Source organism: Littorina saxatilis, unplaced genomic scaffold, assembly GCF_037325665.1.
Source record: "Littorina saxatilis isolate snail1 unplaced genomic scaffold, US_GU_Lsax_2.0 scaffold_289, whole genome shotgun sequence".
Lineage (NCBI taxonomy): Eukaryota > Metazoa > Mollusca > Gastropoda > Littorinimorpha > Littorinidae > Littorina > Littorina saxatilis.
This window is the reverse complement of record NW_027129607.1, coordinates 117,451-134,986: the sequence shown is the minus strand read 5'-3', so window position 1 is coordinate 134,986 and position 17,536 is coordinate 117,451. Positions and strand designations below refer to the sequence as shown.

Below are 17,536 nucleotides of genomic sequence, written 5' to 3'. Positions count from 1 at the left end.
ACAAGGAATATAACGCAGAGTGCTCCGCACTGCCGACTCGCTCCGTTTCAAGCTTTCTACATCACTTTTTGCACCCCCTTCCCGAACGCACGAAACTCACACACAAACACAAAGGATTAAGCTTTCACTTCATGCAACAAACTCGAAATAACCATTCACCAACTTCGAGAAGTTTGTCAAGAACGGGCTCGGTGTCCACACCACTCCATGAGAGGAACCTGGAGCCTCGACGAATCGAAAGTACAACTCGCGCCGATGTTTTCCGCTTTTCGTACGCTCTTCTTCTTCTTCCATATTGTGACCACGGTCATTTTGGCTGACCATTATGTCACATTGTGGAGGGTTGCAGATTCCAAAGAGTGAGAAAAAAAAAAAAAAAAAAAAAAAAAAAAAAAAAAAAAAAAAAAAAAAACAACCTAGCTAGAATCTACTGGGGGCTGGGGAGTTCCTGCACAATGCAGGAACTCGACTCCTGCGCAGTGCAGGAGTCTGGGGCCTGGGGGTGTGAGAGGAGGAGGGATGAAGGGGTCTCGTTCCAGTCCCTGATTGTTCTTGGGAGGAAGCTGTTCTTTCTGTAGTTTGTTCTCGCTGGGATCCGCTTGAATTGCTGTCTCTCTGTGGGGACTCCTCTTCTAGCCCTTGGGGCGAGTAGGTGTAGCTCCTCGCACCTCACATGTGCGGATCCCGATGTGATCTTCTTCAGCATGGAGAGCCTGGCCTCTTTCCTCTCAAGGGTGTACAACATTCTAGCGGCCTGCAATTAGTCCACTACAACTGACGAGTTACACAGCAGCCCCCAAACACGTGAAATGATACACAAAACATTCTCTTTGAGCTTAACATTGCGAAGATCGAATTCCACCGGCAGTTAACCAGGTTCAAAGGCCACAAAAGGTTACATCCGGAGCGGTCCGCAGTAAAAGTTTTACAGCGCATGCTCAGAAAACCGTCTGCTCCGGCATTGGGCGTTCTTCGACCGCCCTTTCGACTTGTCCACTCTAAGAAATGGAAGAAGCACGTGAATTAGTCGAGCTTGGACACAACGTCATTATTCTTGGACAAGCAGGTATGTACACTTCTTAACTTTACTTTTGTTGATGAATAGGCTTTAAACTTACTTGAAGTTTAGATAAAAAGAGAACTTTGACGGTTTACCAGTTTTCGTAACATGAAGACCTGAAGAAATGTTGGCTGTTGTTGATGTTGTTGAAGAAACAGCAAGCTGTAACTTAAAATGTAGTTCATTCCTGGTTTATTATGCCCCCAGGTAAACTCAAGAACCACAATAGGTTTCCAAAACGTAATGTTTGTCTGCAGTGATCGTTTCACTTTGTAAAACGCGGTCGTTATGATTATGGCTCCTCCCACTGTTAGCCCCGCCTCTCCGTCTCTTTGTTAGCGAGAATCAAGATTCAAGATGGCTAAGAAAAGAATTGGTGAAGGAATCGAGTAGCAGCCCCCTGCTTAGTTGACCTACTTTCATGGACAAGCATACGATTCTGACTGGAGGGTTGTAGTGGTGGTTAGTTCAAGAATCAAGACAAGTCATCTAGTTTTTGGGTGACATCAGTCACTTGTTTTTGTTTGTTTGTTTGTTTGTTTGTTATTAGATTTAAAGATTATATTGTAGACTGTTGCATGGAAAAATGTGTTTCAATGCGTTTTATTGTTGTTTGCTTGTTTTTATAAACTAGCTGTGCTGGAAGGTGAAAGTTGTAGCTTTTTATGTCAACTAAATTATGTGTGCATTGTATTGAAATTGTAAATGCAAAATTAATTTGCCCAGAGAATTTTTTTTTATTTCTGTGGTTGAGTTCAAGTACAAGTGATTTATTCTCTAAAACATTCAAAGAGTCATGAATTAACTTCAAGTTTAGACAGACCTCACCAGTCTGTTTCTTAAAGGCGAGTGGGGCGAGGAAGTACCGTTTCTTGGGCACATCTCACCGCGAGTGACGCTAGAATTCTCGCCTCAAACGCTAGGTAGCTTTAGGCTTGCTCGCTTGGCGAGAAAATATGGCGGCCACTCAGCTGCCCATCCAATTGGCTGTCCATGGTTTTTTACCGACCAGTGCAGACGACCTTTTCGGAATCAACCAATGGTGTTTAATTCTTGTGTAGCTAGCCACAAAACCGTTTCATAGACAATCTCGCCTCCTAGCTTCGCGAGTGGCTAGCCGAAAGAATATCTCGCCTGAAAGAAACACGCGACAGAACTCACACATTCAGAAAAGAGTAAATTCTTTGATTTTAAACATATTTATTATATACATATTTATCACAGGTTTAACAGGTATATCAATTTTGAAAATGTTTTTGATTATTAGTACAGTATTTACAAGTGGTTTTATGAAATTGACCCCCAAAATCATGATCTTATAAAATGTACTTGCGATTCTCTTTAATTATTTGTGTGTTTGACAGGCACTGGGAAAACAACACTCGTTGCAGAATTATGCCACAGTCTTCGGTTATCCGGGCGAAAAGTTGCAGTGACAGCAACAACTGGCATCGCTTGCCAGAGCCTACCAGTGGGAGCCATGACTCTACACCGCTGGTCAGGAATCGCGGATGGCCGACACAGTGTGAGAGAGACAGCACACACGTTGCTCACCGATGAACGGTACATCACCACACGAGCACGAATTACAACGGCTGATGTACTCTTCATCGATGAAATTTCCCTCTTAAGTTCGAGGATGTTTGCCCAAGCTGAAGAAGTTTGCAGGATCGTTCGCGGTGTTGAAAACTTCTTTGGGGGGGTGCAAGTCGTGTGTGTTGGTGATTTTTACCAGCTGCCCCCAGTGCCTGACCCACTTTTTGACGACAATGGGGATTTTTGTTTCCAGTCAAAAATTTTCAACTCATGTGTACCACACAAAATTATTCTCAGAAAAGTTCTTCGACAAAGGGAGGAGGGTCTCGTGGAGGCAGTGCACGAAATAAGCCAGGGAAAGATGTCTCTGCGTGTAGCTGACTTCATGTATCAGCTATCAAGAGAGCTTCCCGAGCCTGAGACAGCAACCAAGCTGTTCCCTACAAATTTCCAGGTGGAAAGGTACAGTGAATGCATGGATTTAATATGCTGTCTGTTAGTGTTACAGTAAAAATCCTCTTTAACAAAAGTTAACAATTCAGTACACTTTTTGTTTGTAAATTAGGAAACTTAAAGGGTAAATGTGTTATAGTTTAGTTTTTATATTACTAAGGCATAGAAAAGAGTTTGAGTTGATTGTGTAGTAAGGAAGTGGTGATTCAAAGTAATATTGTGACACCTAGGTTTTTCGGTGACTTTGGCATCATAAGCAGTTGAAAAAGAGGTCCCTGCAAGACTTGCTTGACATGACCTCATTTACATGTGTGATTTGAACGATTATTATCTCACGAGTGTCTCTCTCACATATGTAGGATATTATAAGATGTTTGGTGGCTTGTTGACAGACCAGCTTTTTTGTTGGTCCAAGGGGACCATATCGTCTTTTGTTTCATCTTTATCGACCAAGGCCGAAGGCCGCGGTTGATAAACATGAGACAAAAGGCAATATGCTCCCCGAGGACCAACAACAAAATGCTGGTCTGACAACAAGCCACTAAACATCGTTTTTGTCATCATTTTGGTTGTGCAACAAAATGCACAAAAACACACAGGGAGACGAATTTTTAGAATCCAACTCCGGGCCACAAAGCATCGTCACAGTAGCACGAGATAACACGTCAAACTTGTATGTGACGTCAAACGTAGCTTGTTGACGCTTTTCTTCCAGTCTGAAAATGTACAGAGCTGCGATCATACCTGTGAATTCAGTAAGTGTTGAGCATATTTTTTTTCTTTTAAGTGTTTTTGACTTTTCGTTGTGGATTTTGCGATCACAGAGATAAGTTGCAAATTGACCATGAGTCACCGCGGTAATTATCAACATTGATTGGGTCTTTGAGAGTGAATGCTTACAATCGTTGTCCTCGGAAACACACTTTGAGAGTGAATGCTTACAATCGTTGTCCTCGGAAACACAAATCCAAAGCCGCGATGGTTCCACACATCAAACAATCAGCCTGATTGGCTTTTACTTTGACAATCCACGTTTCACCTGAAAGCTCAAACCCATTCACCACCTCGAGTTATTGCATGGGAAACATGAGATTTATTTCCCAGGTGTTTGTGAATGAAAACTCGTGAAAATGATGACAATGATAGTTGTCTTTTATTTACTTTTAAAAAATCTGAAGTTTTGTTATATAATTGTGTTTTTAGATACAACAGGCAGAAGCTTTTGGGTATGCCTGGCCAGCTGCAGGAATTCCACGCGACTGATGAAGGAGATGTAAGGTCTTTGAAGAACACCCGTGCCCCAAAGATCCTGTGGCTGAAAAAAGATTGTCCAGTTATGCTGATCCGCAACATAAGCGACCAGTTAGTCAACGGCAGTCTTGGCCATGTTGTGGACCTCCACCATGACAAAGTGGTTGTCCACTTCGAGAAGACCAACATGACAGTGGAGTTGAGCCGTATTGCTTTCTCAGGTATGCCTGTGTTTTTTTGTTTACCTGAATTTTTACTGAGTTTACATTTTATTTTGTCATCATTTTCATTTACAGTGGGCACCCGCCACCCCAATTTTTTGAGACAATTCAAAATCTGACACAATTTATAGGTCTTAAGAAAAGAGGAAGGGTAAATATACAGAGATTATTAAAGAGAAATCATGGTCTTAAAATGGAGGAATAAGTTTTAGATTGAGGGGTCTAAAATCTACTGTAAAACAATCTGGGTAAAATTTAAAAAAACAACCATCCTCAGTTCATAAAGATGAAACAAACAACAATATGCTTCCCTCAAACAGGCTAAAACGCTGGTCGGGCAAGAAACCACCATTCATTTCACATTGTTTATGTGGATGGAATATTTGATATTGTTAATTATTACACAATGTACTCTGATTTATCTTCAAAATGGAACCTGACTTCTAAAATGTTCAACATTCTCAGAAAAACAGGTCTTGGAACAGGAGGGAGTCTTAAAATAGATGTGAATTTTGAGAGGTTATGAAAAAAGAATCTGAAAAATCAGCCTTATAGCTTACTGTACTACGTACAGCACACATACAATCAGCCTTATAGCTTACTGTACTACGTACAGCACACATACAATCAGCCTTATAGCTTACTGTACAACGTACAGCACACATACAAACTTTAAAGGCTTCCTGATGTAAGACTTCATCCTTTTTTAGACTTTACTACACGTTATTTGAATATTTTACCAAAATATGACATTTTACACAGATCGAGACAGTCAGTGTTCTTCCAAGACCGCGCTAGCAGTCGAGGTGAACAGTGACTGTCAAGATCTGAGTAAAATGTCATATTTTGTTCAAAAATACAAATGAAATTTAAGTTGAGGAGTTTAGTGACAGGTCCCAAGACCGATCCCACTTTATTTTGAGTCCACTGGCCTAGTCCACCTTTCTTGTCATGATAGATTCGCTATCAAGGGTCAAGGCCACTTCTCAAAAGGGACGCTACAACACTGACAAGTTTTTTCATCGAAGGGGAGATTCGACTTGGTTCGAAGGAATAAGTACTGAATTTGATGTTTTTATGTGGTCAAGTTATACCTCGTAAGGTGCAGGGGTGCACACTGACACAATTTGTTTGGGAAAAACTGTGGTTGATCAGTGTAGTTAGCGCTGAGCATAACTCCAGGTCTTCGTTCCGAAAACAATGGCTAGATCAGCGAAATCTGGGTCATCCTGCAAGTGTGGAAATATCATGGTGTACGGTCATTCGTTTGTGCGAAGACTTAGCGAGTTCGCTGAGTCAGGGATGGTCTTGTGGATAATCACTTTGGATTTCAGCAATGCATGTGCAAGGTGTCCAGGAAGGGGGTCGGAGGCTGGAAGATAACACATTTTTTTGAGGCTGCCGACCATATGATCAGTCACTCGACTGAGTTGTTGATTTTGTTGAGGGCGGTCGGTCATAGACTCGGAGCATTTCTGTGTGCTATGGAGTCACAGCCGGTGTGTGTGCTAATGACATGAGACCAGGTATTAGCGATAAGAAATTTCAGGGCGGTCGGTCATAGACTCAGAGCATGTGTGTGTGCTATGGAGTCACAGCCGGTGTGTGTACGTGCTGATGACATGAGACCAGGTATAGCGAAAAGAAATTTCAGGGCGGTCGGTCATAGACTCAGAGCATGTGTGTGTGCTATGGAGTCACAGCCAGTGTGTGTGCTGATGACATGAGACCAGGTATTAGCGATAAGAAATTTCAGGGCGGTCGGTCATAGACTCAGAGCATGTGTGTGTGCTATGTATTCACAGCCGGTGTGTGTGCAAGCTCTTGCTGGCAGCCTATGCCCAGGACGAGGTCAAAGGCATAAGTAAGTAACTTTCTTGTAGTTACTCACCCGTTTGGTGAGTTAAAATTTCGAGATTTGGCCATCCCTGATATGTATAGATGTATTGATAAGATTGTACTTTCATTTTGTTTGTAGTCCATGATCCTCGACAGAAGAAGGACATCGCTGTGAGGCATCAGTTTCCAGTAGTTCCTAGCTTCGCACTGACCATCCACAAAGCTCAAGGACTGACACTTGAAAGGTAGCTTGCAATAGACAATGTTTGGAAATAACTCTACCAGGATTTGCAAGTGTTTGAGACTTGCATCCCGCTTTAGTGATGCCCGGTTCCAGAGAGCCAAACAATAACAATATGTGGTCAACCAGTTAAAACTGAGCACCTATGTTTCACAAACTCCCATGATCTCAACATACACATATGACTATTAGGTTATTTTCTGCAATTGCTTTTTTTTAACTGCATGGCCTACAACAATTGTGTGCTTTCGCTTGCAGGTCAATATATATTTTTTTTAACTAAAAAAATCTGGTACGACACAGCAAACCATGTATTATTCTCTTTTTTTTCCCCTCTGCTTCTTTCTCTCTGTAAACTTGTATGGCTAGTTATGTAGAGGTTACATGCCAAGTCTCAGTGATTATTAAACATAATCGTCGAAGTTAGCGGATCATGAAAAATGCGATGTTTTTCGTGACCGCGAACTGAGACCATTATTTTTGATATTTCCTGTTCTTGACTAAAATCAATTACACAGTTATGTTGTTATTCTGCTGTGGCGGTAAAGTCAGATAGTGTGTGTTCTGTTCATGTTTTGGTATCGCTCAGGAAATGTTCTTTCCTCGAATGTGACTAGCAGACGAAGTTTTACACCCATGTTCAAATGTTAAAAACTGCATGAAGTTCAGTTTTCTGGGGCAAAATAGGGTATGAAACTGCTGCATGTTCTTTACATTGATTAGATGTTGGCATTTGATTGGGTGTGATCTGTTTATAAAATGAAATATTGTTGAAAACTTACCGTCGGATTGCAGTCTCTTGTCGATGCAGCTAAAATCTGAAAGGGGAACTACTCGTGTTGCTTGACAAAACATGAGAGTTACTTGCCTTGGAATCGTGCTAGCTATAAATGATTGTGCACGGCAGATCTGAATTCAGAAAACAACCAAACTAATGGAATTCATATTGAGATTCGTATGTTCAAGCCTGTAGTTGCTGTATGGTTGTATTGTTTGCTCCAGAAATGTATATTTTGTACATTAGAGTGTTCTGAACTTTTGAGTCGCAAAAAGTAGATCCACAATGTGTACATTCTCTACCCATGAGCTATCAAGGATTCCGACCCGTTGTTGGGTAAGTGATTTTGGTTGTTGGGTAAGTTACTGAAAAATAACTAGCCCTACAATTTAAGTTTACAAAGAGAAAGAAGCAGAGGGGGGAATCATTTTCGGCAACTTACCCAGCAACAAAAATGTTATTACCCAACATACATGTTTAGGAGCTAGACTTTGTGGGATCTACTTTTGTGATTGGAGCAAACAATTCAAACATACCGCATTTAAATCGTAACTAAAAATGTTTGATTGTGTGATAAATAGAACTAGAAGGTTGGTTTCTTCATTCAAGGGTGGAGATTGACTGTGAAGAAGTCTTCCAACCTGGCCAAATTGGAGTTGCCTTGGGTCGAGCAAGAAGCATTGAAGGCTTGCGAGTGGTGAACTTTGACACAAGAAAAGTTCTTCCTCAACCTTCTACCGTGCATGACTACTACAAAGTTGGTTCCGCTGAAGTCAACGAAAATTTGACCTGTTGCAGGCACAAAAGGTAAGTTCATTATCTTGTCTCTGTTGCCACTCATAAACATTTTTATCATCAATCATCATGCTACTCTTGTACAGAGGGTTGATAAATTAGTGATGCATACTCCAGGTTGATAAACTACACTCTGAAATTAAAAGTGTAGCGTGAAACTTAGCTTCGTTGGAACTAAACAACAGAGTGTCACAAAATGTCACATAGGATGTGACCTTTTTGTCCCAGGAGTTATCTCTCAGTTGAATAATATGTATGTGTTGCTTTCTTGCAAATAAGATTCAGTTATAATGAGCAAAGGACAATCAACAAAATACCAGAAGTCCAAAGGTTTGAGGCAAATAAACTTTTTCTTACTGTTTCTTTTGGACGATCAAAATGGACCACTCTAAATTTACGTCTTCCAATATGCATTACTTATGGCACCACCCAGTATGCTCTCCAGCAAAAGACAGCAAACATTTTTTCTTGCAACCAAATTTGTATTCATAAAGCAATCATAAAACAATGATAATGATCACATAAAACCATATTAATTTTTGCTGTTAATGACAGGTGTGTACTTAATACCTTCCCACTTGCCTCAGGCTGCTAGAAATCGTGTCGGGCAAGTTCAAATACTCAGATCGACCCACTGCTTGGCGACCTTATAATCTATCAGTTCCCTACTGCCCGCGCACCCCCTTTTCTCCACTTCAAGAAGGACTGTATGTATCGTTTTCTGTTGAGTATATATTGAAGAACAGCACAGTTATGTAGCTATTTTGTGGAATAAAGTAATCGTACAATGCAACAGGATAACTTTTCCAGTCTACGGCACTCGATCTCCATGTGAGGGCTTTTCTGTCTGTTCATAACTCAGAACTCAGAAAATGTAATCGCCAAAATTTGATAGTTCATTGCCATGTGGTGGTTGTGGGAAAGGGAGACCAGTTTTCGTGCATGTCCCGACATGGTAGTGTTCGTGTCAGTCTGTGTTATGTATGCTTTGCAAGTAACACTGTTCTCCCAAATTTCAAGACAAGAAGACAAGTACCAATTGAACACACGAATGAACGAACATCAAATTCAAACAGAATGCCGAGATTGTCAGCTGAGGTAGAAAATAATTATTTCTGTGCACATTTTTACTGCACCCAAAAAATCGATTTCTTTGAAAACGTGTACCAAGTGGTTACGTCCCTTGAATAAAAAGGGAAACATTTTAGAATGAATCAAATTTCTAAGTTAAATACAAAAAAAATTTTGGACAAATTTGGCCCCATGAATGTAAGGCACCCAAGGTCGCTCATCAGTACTATGGAAGGGTGGTTTTTTTGTTCAGTGTGGAGCAGTGCACTATGTTTTTTTTTAATTTGAATGTTTTGTTTTGTTTGAATGTTATTTTATGAAAGTAATGAATAAACAATGATAAATGATAGTCACTTTTTGTATTTTGGGTTGCTGGTTTTTGTTTTACGCGACAAAAACAGTCAAAAACAGACAAAACTGGAGTACATGGGGAAAATAATATTTCAGCAGATATGATTGTCACACTTCTAATTATTGTTATATTTTATCTTTCTGGGTATGCTCTAGGGGATTACGAAGCAAATTTTGATTATTATATTTGGAGTTAGGGACATTTCTTTGTTACAACCGTCAAACTTTAGGGTAACCCCTGCAAAAATTTTGTTTTACATAACCTGGTTATGACTTTAATACAATGGCGACAAAATCCTTTCGTAATCCCCCAGAATGTGATATTCTGCAAACACTGCACAAAAAATTATTGCTCCAGCCAGAGAAATCGCAACACCACAGATGCAACTGCCGCAAAAATGGCCGACATGAGAAAAACGACGTTGAAGATAAACTATTCAAATATTGTCTTTATTGACACATAAATATGACACTTTAGACAAAAACACAGACACACAAGCATTTTAGGTATGTGATGAGACCATTATCTGCCAAAAAAATTAAAAAAGGGTTTTGATCAATTTGTCCATTTTGCACTGGCCCACCTCCCCTTAAGTCGTAGGACGACAGTACTTTTCGGCCCTGCTGCTTGAAGATCTCGCCTAATCTCATTTTCTGTCTGTCCATGTCCTCATGTGACAATTAACTGTCTCAATCAAAGGACTGGTGATGAAGATGATGTTGATGATGCTGAGCTGACTTTTTTCTTCTTTCTGAGGGGACCTGGTACAGAGAAAGGAAAAGCCTCAGTGGGTGTAGTTGACTTTGCAGTGTTTCTCTTCTTGGACAAAGAGTGTTGGCCCAATATGATGGAATTCATGGTTTTCCGGTAGGTTGCATAGTTTGGATTTGATGCAGCACCATTGTGGAGTCCACGCTGTTGACAGAATGTGTTCTCCACTATATCACTGTTAATTCGGCAAGGTACGACCCACGAAGATGGAAAATCTTGCAAATATGAATCACAGAGCTCATGAAAGCCTATAAGGCATGATGTCAGGTCTTCACGACACTGGCTTGACAGTAATCGTCTAGATTTTTCCGTTGAAGTCAAAGTTTCATCTTTCAGCGTTTCATTTTCCCAGGTTTGGAACCAGCAAAGTGCTTCCCGATTTCTCCTGAGTCTGTCATCGTTCATTTGTGAAACTCCTCGTGTATCATGGAACACGCAAATGATTTCTGATGTCTGCTCAAGAAGATCAAGAACTCCCTGAAGCTTTCCTCCGGCCTGGCCCAAAGACTTCTGATAAGCCTTGAATAAATGCAGCATGTTGTGGTCAAGCACTTCTTCTGCTAGATGGTTCCTCATTTTTTCTGAATTGTTTGGTGACAGATGATTTGGAGTGAGATTTCTGTGCAGTTGTATAGGATTCTTCTGATCCCATGCATAAGCTTCTCTCCAGAACTCCCAGACAATAACAAAGTTATTTGAAAGTGTAAGCGTTCTTGTGCAGCCTTGTCCACCACTTTTCAAAATGTTGTTGCGTATTTTCTTCACACAGTGACTGTAATCCATTATCATTTGGACTTTTTTGTTTGGGATGCATGGATTTGTCACAGACATTGTCTTCTTCATTTCATCTGGTTTTAGATGCATTTTCAGAAAAGTCCTGTTTGCACTTGCACCATCCATACACAGAAACTTCACATCAAAACCCCAAAGTGAGAGCTCTTGCACTGCCTGCCACACTGTGCAATAAAGGTCAACTGCTGTTGAGTCTTTTACAGGAAAGTGAGCAAATGGGAAACGAAAGCCAGACATTCCAAGAAAAACCAACTGCAGTACATGTGTCGCAAGTTGTTTTTTGACCTTTCCATTTTGCAGCAGTCTCACTTGTTCGGATTCTTTCAGTTGTTCTACAAGTCCCACAAGTTCCTGATTTTTGCCATTTTTGCATATGTGCAAATCTGCTTGAATAGACATTTCATCAAAGATGATTCCACCTGCCATGTTAGGCAGTTTTTGCCTTTGTGCTTCGTTAAACATCCATTCGAACACCTCGGCCTGGAAACCTGGCTCTTGGGGAATAAAGTTTTTGTACAGAATCAGGAGTGATTCTGATGGTAGGACAAGTATTCCACTGCCAAGGAGGTCTCTGTAGGCCTGTGGACTCCTAGTCCACATGGTGAGACACATGGTCACCACTGACTTGGGCCATCTTCGGTTGGTCTTTTGCTGCACTGCAGTGTTGTTTATTTGTGCTAGCAAAAGGTCTAATGTAGCAGACGAAGCGTCTGGAAACAACATCTGCAATTTAGAAATTGGGTTTTCAGATTCAGTTGGGTCTTGGTTTTCTTTATCAGTCGATGCCTTTTTCTTGTTGTGTTGGTAGCTATCTCTTGTGTACATTCGATAACATGAACGGCAGGAAGAGTTTATGTGTAGCAGCTTTACTATTCGCATACAATTTACAGAACGAATGCTCACTTGCTGAAAGCCATCCATGTCACTCTTAGTCCAGACATCCTGTTGTCTTCCTTTTTTCAAAGTGACTGTTGTCAGTCCTAAGCAGAGTGACAATTTGTCTACAATTAAACAGACAATGTCAGCCTCTTCACACATGTAAGTAGTGTCAATCAAATGTTCTCTAAAATCAACACTTTTACCAGAAACTGTCAGGGACCAACTCGTCACCTGCAGTACTCTGTAATGTCTTGGCAGCTTAGCCTGAATCAGACTGGGGTTGAATTCTTTGTCCAAATGTGATGTCTGCCTGTTTGTATCAGTAGGTTTCAAACCAAGTCCCTTCATATGTATAGAAGAATAGTTTTTTCCAATATTTTGATCAAAGTCTATGCTGTTTTCCTTTTCTGTGCATGGGAACAAAATTTTCACTGCTTTTCCAAACTTTTTAAGATCTTCAACGTTCCCTTCATTTTCTTGTTTGTAAACATTGTAGACTCCTTGCAAGTGGATTTCTCCTTCTGCCACCTGGATTCTTGATGCAAGCCTAGAGAGAGTACAATTAAGATGATTCATGAGTGCTCATAACGCATGCGACATGGTATAACAAGGATAATCGATAGTCCCTTGAATATTTCAATTACACATTAACATGCTTCCATTTGAAACTTGAGGTCTTCATCGGGGATTGACGCCCGACAAAAGCTAATTGAAGCCTGACGTCGCTTCGCTCCGTCGGGCTTCAATTAGACTTTGGGAGGGCGTCAATCCACGATGAAGACCTCAAAGTTTCAAATGGAAGCATGTTAATGTTATTGTAATTCAATCTGACGACAATCTCTTTCCTGCTTTCATGCGGTTGTAAACAGACAGAATTGGTTCTGTTCTGTTTACACACTACTTTCAGTCCACCTATCTGCAAGGGTCAAGTCCCAAGAAATATGTCTCTGTATTCCTATCGTATCACTCTGCTCCTGTTTTGTTTTCTTTCACACACATTTACCCTTCTTTTTTGACGTGTTTCTGGGCAGCAAACTCTAAAACAAATTCTTTTCATCACAAAAGCGATCTTTGGAATTGACTGACGTAGTCCAGAAGAATTCATGCATCAACTTACGTCACGTATTTGACATCATCACTTCGCATACCTTATGGTCTCGGTATTTCGTTGGCCTTCATATTTCCTACTTGTAAAATGACCCTCAAAGCTAACCGAGACTAGTTGAGGCTGTATCAATGCGCCTCGCCAGCAGGTTGTTAATGGATTTTTTAGCGAGTGGTTATCCACAATTAATGACCGGTAATTTTTAATGAGTTGGGGCAATCACAGGATCTGTTTCATTAAAACGCAAACTTGATTGAATTACAATTCTTTGTTATTGTCTCAAACAAAAGATAGATTCCACATATACTCTAGTTGCACATGTCATACGGATTTAGAGCACTAACTTCTTGTTTTTAATATTTCAAAAGAGCACCTCTTTCGGTTAAGTTTCTCAAAGTTGAACCTGTCTATAACGATCATCCAAAAGCGGTCCTTTTTATAGTCAGATGGTTATTATGAAAAGTGGATCCTTTTGGGTTGTTGTCAGGGCAAGTTTGACTGCATTTGGGTACATTATATTCACATATTCTTATTTTGATGTGGGTCCATTTTCCTTGGTTTTTTCTTATCCTCTCTCTCTTGTGACTGCGACTCCCATAATCAGACATATAATGTATGATAATTTGCAATGATATTTTTTAGACGCCTTTATGTAATAAAGCGGCATCTAGGTTTCACTATGTCTGTTTGTATTGTTTGTTTGTTTCTCTGTTTGTCTACAAATTAGAATTGTATCTCTGTCTTATTAAGGATACTTGTGCACACCATGCTTTTTGACTGAGAGTGAGTAATGAGGAGATCGAGTCTTAGGATTGGGCAGTGATAGTTTGGCCGGCCGTAGGCAAAAAGTATCAAGTGCTTATGGGGCAATTAATGGAAAATCAACGTTCTCTTGGACATTATTTTATGAGGAACAGCAAATATTTTTATTCATAAAAAGTGGACAATCTAGAAAAATCAGGTCTGAGGGGTTTTAAAATGTGAGTAATTTTACTTAAACGATAAACAAAGAAATCATTGAAGACAGGGACCTTAAAAGGGTGGGAGTCTTCTATGGGACAGGGTGAAGGAGGCGGTGGGTGGCTGTGGGGAGTTGGTTCCACTGTAATGGACATGACGATGTGGAGTCGTATAAAGCATTTGCTTTTTCTTTTTCAGTTAGTAATCTGAAGGCATGTGAAATTTCATAGGAAAAGCATGTAACTTTGGCAAAATGAAGGGTTTATTGAAGTGGATATTAAATCGGAGTATTCAAAAAGGCTTGATCAGGTCGAGTATATATTTTTCTCGTGTCTTTCAGGTTCCAAACTACATATGCTGAGGACACAGCCAATGTCCCACGTGAAGAAGACGTTCCACTGGAAGGGATGGATCAGGAACCCCTAGACGACGACCCAGATGTTGATCTGGACTGCACTCCACTGGAGTTCAAGGCAGTTCTTGTGGATCTCACAAATAAACAGGTGACGCCACAACAAAAAGCAGTTTCCCAAGCTGCTAAACAGCTGCTTATGACACCTGTACTGGTTGATGAGTTCCTCAGGAAAGTCTATGGCTTCATGCTGCGAAAGATTCTGGCCCTCTCATCCGCAGAGAAAGTTGACAGCAGACTGATAACCATATTTTATTCAGAGTGTCATGCTTTTCTTTCTTCCAGGCAATACGTTGTCCTCTGCCGTTCCTTGTTTGGTTGTGAAGCTGCTGTTACCGATGCGAACTTCTTGGTTGCTCACGCACTGGTGTTGAAAGTCCGACAACTCGTCGTCCACCAAGAAGCCAGAAGAAGACAACCAAACGTTCCTGGCACTGCAGAGAAGTCGAACATCAGACTACAACCAGACCTCTCCGATGCACCAGACTGCAGGGCCAAGGTGCGCCACGTAGCCGGATATTGTATTGCGAAACTGCGCGAAAGGAAGCGGAAAGCTCTCATGAATAATATATTTAAGAAAGGTGAAGCAGCTGAGCAGGCACTTTGTGACGCTGACAACGCACTTGATCTCCTTGGACAAGCAAGTCTTACTGAATCCGAGGCATCAGCTCTGACGTCAGATTCAGATAGTTTGTCCGAAACTGCACGCAAGCAGAATGTGAGGCAGAGCCTGACGCATGTCACCGACACTGTGTATGTGTTTTTTGAGTGTCTTGTTTTAACCATTTTGTCCTTGCAAACGGAAGACAATCTTCATGACCATGGGAAGCTCCTCTATCATTTTGACAAAGTGATTGATGATGTACACCTGTTCAGTCTGTGGACACACATTTTTTCTGCCCCACCATCTTCAAGACTTGGAGATAATGACAACTCCATAGAAGGTGTCTTGAAGAGGGTGGTTGACAGAGTTGAATGTCTCACAGGGCTGTTCAGGGACATTGTACACATTTCTTTAAACATTTTGAATAACCAATTTCCAAAAGATTTCTTACATCAGCTGCAGGTGCAAAAAGAAGCTGCACACAGAATTCAAATAAAAATAAAGAAAATGAAAACAAAGCAAGAAGCGCAACTATCATATTATTACTTTGATGAGGATGCTTCCCATGGGAAGATTGTCTTTCTGCATCGACTGCAGGCAGTGTTGCAGTCAGGGGGCAGCTGCGACCACTTTACCAAGAATCAATTGGTCACAATTTGTGATTTCTACAAAGTTAGATCATCAATGCGAATGAAGAAAGACGATCTCATGCAACAGCTGAAGGACTTTTGCACTCAACCTGTAGCTGAAGGTATGGCATGTGCTGGTCCTTCCATGCCAAGTACATCCGGAACTGAGAGTGAGAGTGCAATCGACATAGGTTCAGGGATTCAAACAGTTATGCCTTCATCAAGTCCCTCAAAGTGTCATCTGTGCAAGGGCCAGTACAAGAAACGACAGCACTGGATCACTTGTGATTCTTGTCGTGCATGGTTTCACAGAAAATGTGCTGGTATGGGGAAAAGCACAGACTGGTCACATTACTGCGAACAAGGGGCAAAATGGTACTGCAAAAACTGTGATACTGCAGGCATCCTGTAGTATGTCAAGCTTGCTCCGTTTCTTTCAGGTGTAGCCCCAATTCAAGAGCTTAGATATATATCTGGACTTGAAACTGTTCTATATAACTTTGTCTTTCTGTTAAAGTCTATAGTGCAAATGAGTGATACTATAACTGAAGTGCAAAGACACTTTGAAGGTGATGAAGTCATAACTACATGCATAAAATGCATAAAATATTTGCGTTGCATGATGATCGAACTGTGCTGCAAAAATATTTTGAATGAAAATTGAAAATATAGATATTGAGAATATCTCTGATGGTTTTAGATGTGAGTGTTCAATACTCTGCATCACAAAAAAGCTTGCTCAGAGTATTTGAAATTGTTTGTACAGTACATATTTGATGTTCCCCTTTGTAGTGTCACTTATTATGAAATGTCATCATTTTACATTATATTTGGTATTGCATGCTATTAACAGAGGGGTGACAAAAGTGATGCATACTCAAGGTTGATAATTTACAAACTGAAAACCCATTTGGAGTCGGGCACAAAATGTTGTCAGAAAGGAGCGTTACAAAATTTCACTTGGCGACTAACTTTTGTCTCAAGAAAATTAACTATCTTACAGTGAAGTAAACACCTTTTTGTGCAGGTGAAAAAAGCTAAATAATCTTAATAATGAACAGCAACAACGTTTGAGAGAAATTAAGAGAATATTTCATAACTTTAGAGTTGCGTGAAAAATTGTACTTAGTCTTAATGAGAGCGTCAATTTTCATTGGTCGTGGTAGACTGCCAGGGATGTTGCTACATATTCATCCCTATAGGACAAATTTCCTAGCTCTTCAGCATCAATAGGACATTTGACCGCTTTCAGAAATTTCAATAGGACATCAGAATTGTTTCATTTTCAAGAATGACGCTCGCCGTGTTACCCCTGTTTTTGACCCTAATGTAGCACAGGATGCCGTTGAATAGCCAAACGTGTTCAGCTTTTGTTGAACTTTGGCAGGTTTTATTTCTATTTTTCGGTGGCATAACTAAGTGCGCTTCGTCAAAATGTTTCGAACTGAAGCAAAAGCAGACGCAAGACTAAGTCAGTTGGAGTTGTCTTCCATACTCCTAACTTTAATGTGCTGCAGAAAGGTGTCACCCAAACGCAACATCCGCATTGCACAACTTTAGTGCACCTGTACGCGAGAGTGCTTGGTCGCTTTTTGAAAATGTGTATCTTGAAAGGAACATTAACGAGTATCGCGCTGTCCGAAGGAATTGAGTTCTTATCGGACAATGTCAGCGCTCAGTTCAAAACGATAGGACATGTGACCGCCATGCGGCTGTGAATCAGACATTTGAGCCTCTGAATCGGTCTGTCCGATGTCCGATGCCTAACGACATCCCTGAACTGCTGA

At 40.7% G+C, this 17,536-nt stretch overlaps 2 protein-coding genes across 3 annotated transcripts; one reads left to right on the top strand and one right to left on the bottom strand.

Annotated features, from left to right (window-relative positions):
• The first annotated feature begins 928 nt into the window (after positions 1–928).
• On the top strand, positions 929–16,683 carry LOC138957837 (uncharacterized). 2 transcript variants are annotated; one of them, XM_070328886.1, is made up of 7 exons: positions 929–1,066; positions 2,425–3,058; positions 4,253–4,521; positions 6,500–6,605; positions 7,989–8,186; positions 14,445–14,607; positions 14,802–14,974. In XM_070328886.1, exons 1-7 carry the CDS (start codon positions 1,006–1,008, stop codon positions 14,838–14,840), a joined length of 1,470 nt encoding a protein of 489 aa, XP_070184987.1. In that variant the 5' UTR covers positions 929–1,005; the 3' UTR covers positions 14,841–14,974. The 2 variants fall into 2 exon arrangements, with proteins under 2 accessions (XP_070184987.1, XP_070184986.1); XM_070328885.1 differs by having other exon boundaries at positions 14,445–16,683.
• On the bottom strand, positions 10,033–14,427 carry LOC138957838 (uncharacterized). Its single transcript, XM_070328887.1, has one exon. The coding sequence runs from the start codon at positions 12,613–12,615 to the stop codon at positions 10,291–10,293; it is 2,325 nt and encodes a 774-aa protein (XP_070184988.1). The 5' UTR covers positions 12,616–14,427; the 3' UTR covers positions 10,033–10,290.
• Positions 16,684–17,536: the final 853 nt, after the last annotated feature.

Bases quoted from the DNA above. Each gene is read 5' to 3' on its own strand.
- LOC138957837 (XM_070328885.1), top strand. From the start codon at position 1,006: ATGGAAGAAGCACGTGAATTAGTCGAGCTTGGACACAACGTCATTATT. The intron at 3,059-4,252 runs GTACAGTGAATG...TTGTGTTTTTAG, and splicing joins ACAAATTTCCAGGTGGAAAG to ATACAACAGGCAGAAGCTTT. The intron at 8,187-14,444 runs GTAAGTTCATTA...CGTGTCTTTCAG, and splicing joins ACCTGTTGCAGGCACAAAAG to GTTCCAAACTACATATGCTG.
- LOC138957838 (XM_070328887.1), bottom strand. From the start codon at position 12,615: ATGAATCATCTTAATTGTACTCTCTCTAGGCTTGCATCAAGAATCCAG.